This window comes from Macrotis lagotis, chromosome 2 (genome assembly GCF_037893015.1).
Source record: "Macrotis lagotis isolate mMagLag1 chromosome 2, bilby.v1.9.chrom.fasta, whole genome shotgun sequence".
Classification (NCBI taxonomy): Eukaryota; Metazoa; Chordata; class Mammalia; order Peramelemorphia; family Peramelidae; genus Macrotis; species Macrotis lagotis.
This window is the reverse complement of record NC_133659.1, coordinates 77,499,206-77,507,318: the sequence shown is the minus strand read 5'-3', so window position 1 is coordinate 77,507,318 and position 8,113 is coordinate 77,499,206. Positions and strand designations below refer to the sequence as shown.

At 40.2% G+C, this 8,113-nt stretch overlaps 1 protein-coding gene across 2 annotated transcripts in view; it reads left to right on the top strand.

Moving 5' to 3' along the window:
* RGS8 (regulator of G protein signaling 8) overlaps positions 1-7,910 on the top strand; it is a 66,474-nt gene extending 58,564 nt beyond the window's left edge. For both annotated transcript variants that reach the window (XM_074220384.1, XM_074220385.1), the window contains 2 exons: positions 4,374-4,540; positions 7,278-7,910. In XM_074220384.1, coding sequence (XP_074076485.1) covers positions 4,374-4,540; positions 7,278-7,460 — 350 coding nt within the window. In that variant the 3' untranslated portion in view covers positions 7,461-7,910. The remainder of the gene's footprint in view (positions 1-4,373; positions 4,541-7,277) is intronic.
* Positions 7,911-8,113: the final 203 nt, after the last annotated feature.

Genomic DNA, 8,113 nt, shown 5'->3' with positions numbered 1-8,113 from the left:
AGTAAATGTGACTATTGTAGTTACAGCCATCTTGAGACTTGAGTGAATTTTTGGTGAATTGAGGCAATTTTCTAAGTAATAGAAATTATCTGACTATTTGGATAATTGTCTCCATTCTCTGACCTCATCATGCAAAGTAGAGGTAAGCAGCTCATAAGCACCAGGCTTGTGAGTAGGACTCTCTCTGGGATTGTTGATGATTTCCTGTGTGATGGATTACAGCAGGTAATGCTTAATGCTTGCAGCCCTAACTATTCACCACAATTTTGCAAATGGGGATAACCTAAGGCATAAGGAGGGTAAATGGTTTCCTGGAATTGTTCCAGGAATGGAGAAAGGAACAGAACTCTGATTTTTCTCTCAGCTGCTCCAATCCCCAGCTACCCTTTTTGGCTAGAAGCCTGGTGTGATTCTATCTGACTTGAAGAGAGTACAAGCTGAAGGCCCATATGATGGAAAGGGAGAGGGAAGGAAATATACCCCAGCTTTTTGCAATACACTACAAAAATTGGAAGTTACAGTGTTTGGCAAAGTCAGAATCAATAATTCCTAACCTAAAGAACATGTTTTTCATTCCTATTGGGGGCCAAATCTAATAAATTAAAGCCAGAGGATTGCCCCTGTCCTTGCCTCTCTCTAGCAATCCCATCAACGCACCCCAACTGTGTTCTCTAGAGTATTGAGAAGCTATTCAACCACTTGTACAAATGGTGTCTTCTAGACCCTCAAGCACCCCTAAATTTATCCCCCTAAGCAATCTTGTTTATTCAAATGAAATCATTCTATTAGGGGTCTAATCCCTTGGGCTATCTCTTTTAGCAAAGGTTGAGTGATCTCTTGTTAGGTATGTGATAGAAGGGTTTCCTATTCAGATACAGACTGGAATAGATGAACTCAGGTACCTTTCAACTGGGAGTTCTATTAGAAAACTGAAGAACAAAAGGTTTATAAGAAAGTGCTGGCTTGATGCAAAATTAGTTTTTGCAAAGAAAGGGAGTCCATAGGATATGACTTTGAAGAAAGGGTGGGATCTGGATAGGTAGAGAGGGTCTAATGAGGGTGGGAGAGGAGGAAAACAGACTGAATGAAGGTACAGAAGCAGGACTGGGAATTCTGTATGATGAGAATAGAGGCTGCCTATTGGGCAGCTATGAGAAACAAAGTGGGGTCCTTTGATGGAAAGCCTTGGATGCTAGACAAAAGAGTTTGGTTATGAAAGAACATGGAGTCATTGGAGGTTTTTGAACTGGGAACAATTCAAATGACATTTAAGGAAGATTAGTGTTATACAGGAGAGATTAGATGAGCTAGAGGTAGATGTAAGGGAATCAATAATAATAACAGATAGTATTTATATAGCACTTAGTATATAAGTGGGCACTGTGCTGAGCATTTTACAAATATTATCTCATTTGGTCCTAACTACAGCCATGTAGGTTAGTTACTCTTGTTATTCCCATTTTAAATTGAGGAAACTGAGGCAGACAGAAACTGGTAAGGATCTGAGGCAAGATTTAAAAATTGGTTTCTGACTCCAGGTCCGGCAGTCTATCCCACTGTACCTTTTTCCTGCCTTGACTAAAATCACATCTTGCTGCCTGGACTATGACAGCTACAAGGGTCATCAGTGAAAAAGCATTTTTCTAACTGGTGTGATAGCATGTGATAGCATTTTTTTTAATTGGTTCAGCTACCAAATGGGGAAGAGACTCAACTCAGTGATGAATAATTCATAGCCAGAAGTAGGAAGAGGATATCTGTCTAGGCTTTAGTTTGATATGGTCCCTTAGGGATGGGCAGAGAATATCTATACCTGCTCAAAGGGGAGAGTGGAAGGGGAGGGTGGGTGGGAGGTGGACCTTGTCACCTTGGAAATGGAGAGAAGGGACGAATTTGAGAAGAATGAAAAGGAAAAATTCACAGGACTTGGAAAATGATTAGCTATGGGAGAGGATGGGGATCAAATCAAGGATACTTTGTTTGATGGAGTAAGGTGAGCCTGGACCTGTGTGGCTAGAGACCAGGGTTCCAGTCTTAGCTCTGGCACTGAACTGGTGTAACATTGAGCCATGCAGCCTGCATTACCTTTCTGGGCCCCAGGATAATAGGTGGGTGTCATTGGATTGGGTGAACTTTGAGGTCCTTGTCAGCTGTAAAAGGTTGTGATTATAGGAATGGTTGTGTAAGTGACAGGAATAGGGGGAAATGAGGTGACTGGTAGAAACCATGTACTTTACTTGAGACCTTCCTGGCCCTTCTACCCTCAGGCACCCCAATACTTTGTCAACTTTGACAACACCACTCTTCCAATGCCTGTGAATCTCTGGCTGCCGAGATTCTGAGAGTCTGTGCTCTTGGAATGCTTGATGGCTGGGGCAATTTACCATTTAAAAGTGGTTATAACTATGCATAATGCTACGCATGCTTCACATGAAAGTGCTATATAAAAGTAGATTTCCTCTCATTCTGCTTTATCATATTGCTTCCTTCTTTTCCTTAGGGACTAGGGGAAAGTGAAAAGTCATTTCAGGGAATGTTTGAATCCTGGCTTTATTACTTCTGTGACCTTGGGCAGATCACCTAGACTTTCTGGTACTCAGTTTCCTCACTTAAAAATGAGGTTGTCGAACTAGATTGGAGCCTTATAGTTCTGAGTCTATGAATTCATTTGTCCCCTCCACAAAAGCCTTGTAAGGTATATGGGAATATGTTCAGATATTTTTAAAATTATAGGTACAGGGTGGGACCTTCTCTTCTATGGTGCCACTTACTCACCAAGTATTTATTGTGCCTTCCATGTGCCAGGCAACAGGAATTACAAGTTCAGTAAATGAGATAATCTCTTCTCTCTCTCTCTCTCTCTCTCTCTCTCTCTCTCTCTCTCTCTCTCTCTAAGTTTTTACAAGGTAATGGGGTTAAGTGGCTTACCTAAGGCCACATAGCTAGATAATTATTAAGTGTCTGAGGAGGCATTTGAACTCAGGTACTCCTGACTCCAGGGCCAGTACTCTATCCACTGTGCCACCTAGCCACCCCTGATAATCTCTACTCTCAAAGAGTTTTTAATCTTTAAAATTTAACTTAAATTTAAAATTTTAATATTATACTGTAGACAGTATAAAATATCAGGGATTAGTGGGTTTATTTGGGGTTAGGTGGTTTAGACTTAAAATTTCATCAGTGTTTGGAGGTTTCCTTCATTTAACAGTAATTCCTTGTCTTTGACACTAGGAAGTTAAATGATTTGTCCATAGTTAATAAAAGTTTGTGCCTGAAATAGGCCACAGTTCAAGTCTTCATGACTCCAAGGCTGATCCTTTCTATACTTGTTATTCTTTTACTTAAGAATCATGAGTAGTAGATTATGGTTTATTGATTATGATGCTGTTTGATATAAGGTATGTCCCCAATAATTCTGCAGTTTTTCAGAGAGGTGGCAAGTAAGGGAGAGACTCGGAAAAAAAATAGAAATAGGAGAGTGAAGTGTGAGGTAACAAGGGGATTTTTTTTCTTGGCGACTGTCTTCCTAGCAAGTGTCCTGTATATGCTCACTGTCATTAATGAAGATAATATTTCTTAACTACTTTTAGTGAGGATGCTCTTTTAAAAAATTTTTTTAAACCCATATTAGTGAGGGGTTCATACTATACTAGCTGCCCTCTCTTGGTTCTGAGAACTGACCATACATTTTTGTAGGATGTCTGGTGAAGGCTGAGCATCCAGTGGGTGACCCTGGAACAGAAAGGGGCTAAATGGCCATACTGGGAATGACCCTATAATCTTGCTCTTCAGGTTTTCACCAGCTGAACCAAACAGATAAAGGGCAAAGGTTGTTAAGGGATAGATAACCAGGAACTATTATTGGCTGTAGTTAACCAAGTTATCCCTTGAGAAATATGTGTAAATGTATAAACTGCTATGGTAATTAATTGCTATATTGTATCATTCCCTGATTTGGGAGTCAGAATGATGCACATCTTGTGTATATATACAAAAATAACTCTATTACAAGTGCATTTCTGGGTTCTGGGTCAATAGAAACCTTTAGAACAGATTCTTAACTTTTGTATATCTATGTTCTGGACCCCTGGCAGGCTGCTGAAACCAATGGACTTCTCAGAACAGTTCTTTTAAAAGATATAACATAAAATACATAGAACTACTCCCAAACTCCCAATATTTAAATATAGCTTTTAAAATATATTAAAAAATCCTAAGCTCACCATCTCCCAGATTGAGAAACCCCTGTTTTAGAGGGTCAAGAAGATATTGGATATCTCAAACCATGCCTACCTATAGCTACCATTCCTCTCCCTTTCTCTATAATCCTCCAATCTAACTTCTCTTCCCCCTCCCCGCTTCTCTCATGACAGATGGAGTGGCTGCATTCCGTGCTTTCCTGAAGACTGAGTTCAGCGAGGAGAACTTGGAATTCTGGCTAGCCTGTGAGGAGTTCAAGAAGACTCGGTCATCCACCAAGCTGGTTTCCAAGGCCCACAGGATTTTTGAGGAGTTCGTAGATGTGCAGGCCCCTCGAGAGGTATGTTGGTGGTGAGCACCTTGCTGTCTAGAAGGTTTCTACACTTCTTGGCTCTATGTGGTGGAATAGGCCAGTATTTTTTCTCTCTGGAGTCTTGCTCCAAGGAGGAATCCATTTGTACTTAGTTGAGCCTCATCAGCTTCAACTTCTTATAACTGCTGCTGATCACTAGGCTAATACGTTTGGTGGCAAAGGCCTACAACTGAAGAAGAGGAATAAGATAGATAGATATTGATAGGCAGATAGATAGGTAAAGCATCTATTAAGTACTTACTGAAGACACCATCGCTAAGCACCGGGTAATGCAAGCAAGATAGTACTGTCCTCAAGGAACTTACATTCAAATGGAGGAAGACAACATAGATAAGGAAAAATAGAAAAGGGGAATGATTCTAACATATTACTGGAGCTGTCTTAACATTGCTGTAAAGGTCAAGAACAGAGAAGAACCCAAATTAATCAGTCAGATCCCAAGGTAGTACCAGAGCGTGGAGGCCAATTTTCTCATCATGAACAAGTAGAGACGATGGCTCCAGTAGACTGGAGCTGGGATATGCTAAATGATTGGTTTGATGGTCATGTCTGGAAAGAACTGTGTTGTAGGACTCTTGCTAGCTGACCAGCCAAAAGGGACTGTTGCACTTTCAGAGGGAATTTATTAGGGAGGAGGGGGGAGCCTGAGAAAATTAAATCATTGGATGTGAGACAAAAAGGAGTGACCTATGTGACAGTCATTGTGTGAAGAGCTCTAGAAATATCTCATTTGTGGTACATGACTGAGTAACGAATCTGGAGAACTTTGACTATAATCTGCTTAAAGCATCTCATCAATTAAAAAAAATACACACACACATGCATATATATATGTATATGCATGTATGTGTGTATGTGTGTGTGTGTGTGTGTGTGTGTGTGTGTATTATTGATACATTTTTGTTGGGCACATTGGTCACTTCCCAAGAAGCAACCCCTAATACCTTGCTGCAAATTCAAGTTAAACAAAACCATGTAATAGAGTAGGATGATTACCATTTGGTAACAGAAAGAAAAGATATGTGCTTAAATTCTGATTGTGTAATTCCAGGTTTGATCCCTTGTATTTGACTGGAGTTTTGTTGACTTGTGGTATAGTGCCCCCTCTTTCTTCTGTGAATCAAATCTTCCCATGTTTCTCTGAATTCTTCATAGCTGTCATTAATAATTTTTAATTTCTTTTTTAAAAAAACTTTATTTTTCCAACTACATGCAAAGATAGTTTTCAACATTCATTTTTTGGTACATCTTTCTCCCTGCCTTCTCTGCTCCCTCCCTTTGATTGTGAATAATCTAATATATATTATACCTATAGAATTTTCTGTCATTGATTATTGTGCAAAAATATTCCAATTTGCTCCTATGAGAGGTAGGGTGGCATAATGGATAGAAAAATTGGCCTTAGAGCCAGGAAGACAATGTGTTCAAGTCCTACCACTGATACATACTGGTTGGATGATCCAAGGAAGTTATTTAAAATCTCAGATTCTAGGAAATTCTGTAAGACTGTAAGTTGCAGGACTAGTTAGATGGTGCATTGAATAGAGCACCAGGCTTGGAGTCAGTGAGATATAAGTTCATATTTAGCTTCAGACAATTACTAACTGTGTGACCCTGGGAAAGTCACTTCACCCTGTTTACTTCAATTCCTTATCTGTAAAATGAACTGGAGAAAGAAGTAGCATTCCAGCATCTTTGTTAAGAAATAGGGTCACAAAGTGTTGGTGGCATTCCAGTGTCTTTGCCAAGAAATAGGATCATAAAGTGTTGGATATGACTGAACAACAAAAATAATTTGTAGGGCATGTGTTCACTTGAATCAGTTGAGAGAATTTCCTTACTAGGATCTCTCCTTACCAATTAAATCACTTGTTCAGTAGCTATCCCTATCCTATTATATAATTCTCAATTTGGAAGGGATCTTTCAACATCCTTGTGGTATTTTAATGGAGGCAAAAAAAATGGAAGCTGAGCAAATATGGAAGGGGGAGCCTGTGGGAAAAAAATGGAATCTTCATCAGATGTACTCATTTTGCAGCTAAGAAAGGTCCTGTTTTGGAAATGTCTGCTGAAAGCTTCCAAAAGTAAAAAACAAAACAAAATCAAAAACTTGTCATTGATTTGAATTTGGTTTGGAAAGAGCCTTGAGTTCTAACCCCAGTCACCAACAATATTGCATAGCATATTAGACCTGAAGGAACCTTAGAAATAACCTAATTCAATTCCTCCTCAGTTTATAATTGCTCATGTCTGAACAAATCACTCCAATTCTTTGTTCTTTCCTTTCTTCAACTGTCAAGTGGGGATAACTTCCCTTCTTACCTCCAGGGATAAGGATGGAACCCAATCACCTCTGTGAAAGTGTTTTGACAAGCAGAAAGCTTTACAGAGGTACAGCATGATATAATGGATGAGAGTTTGAACCCAGGTTCAATCCTGCCTCCAACACGAAATTTGGGCAACTGTTGGTGATCCCAGGCAATTCCACATGGAGGGTTTTCTACATAGACCAGGATTTCTTTCTTCTAATCTGACACCCCCTTCTTTCCTCCACCTCCCACTTGCTCACAGCTAAGCAAAAAACTGGGCAACTATAACTTGTTTATTATAATTAATATTGATACAAAAACTTATCAAATTTAAGGCAAGCCCCCAACCATCAGGCTTTTAGCTTCCTTATAACCATTTTTTTGTTTATTTTCAGGTGAACATAGACTTCCAAACTCGGGAAGAAACAAGGAAGAACATGCAAGAACCTTCCTTAACATGTTTTGACCAAGCCCAGGGGAAAGTGCACAGCCTTATGGAGAAAGACTCTTACCCCCGCTTCCTGAGGTCCAAAATGTACTTAGATCTTCTGACTCAAAACCAGAGGAGGCTCAGTTAGAGCTGAGATGGAGACCCATGGAAGTCACAGGCTTTCCCCTTTCCCCAGCCGCCAAGACCATAATCCAATGTGAACCGTCATCAGTGTTTAAAAGCAGTGGAGTCTGGGGTGGGAGGCTGGGAGTGGGAAGATGAGAGGAAGTGGGGCCACTTCCATTGTGTGACCCAGCCGCTGCCACCAGGTTGAGGACTTTTAATCCATTTGCCTGGTTGTGTTTGTGTGTTGGTTAGTGGTAGTGCCTCACAGCTGTTACCCTTCTCTGGGTCAGCAAATGGCCCTTTATAAGGCCTTGGGTCATTTCTGTTGAGAAGGCAGGTTTGCTATGCTGGGCTAATATGTAAATAATGCAAAAGCAATTCACTTCCTTCTCCCTTTTTTCCCCAAGACACCATATTTTACTCTCTGACTTCTTGTTAGTCCCATACCTTTGAGAGGAAAGGGGGAAGAATGATCAAGGGTCTCTCTCTGATTTGCAGTTTAGATAGTATTGCTAATCCTGGATGTTTGGACCTCATTGCACTAGAAAGGAGTTCCCAGCTATCCCAGGTTAAGCAAATCTGCCAGTTATCAGAGATGGGAGGGAATCATAAATATTTATCAAGCGCCTACTATGGAATAGGCACTGTGCTAAGCGCTTTAAATTATGATCTCAT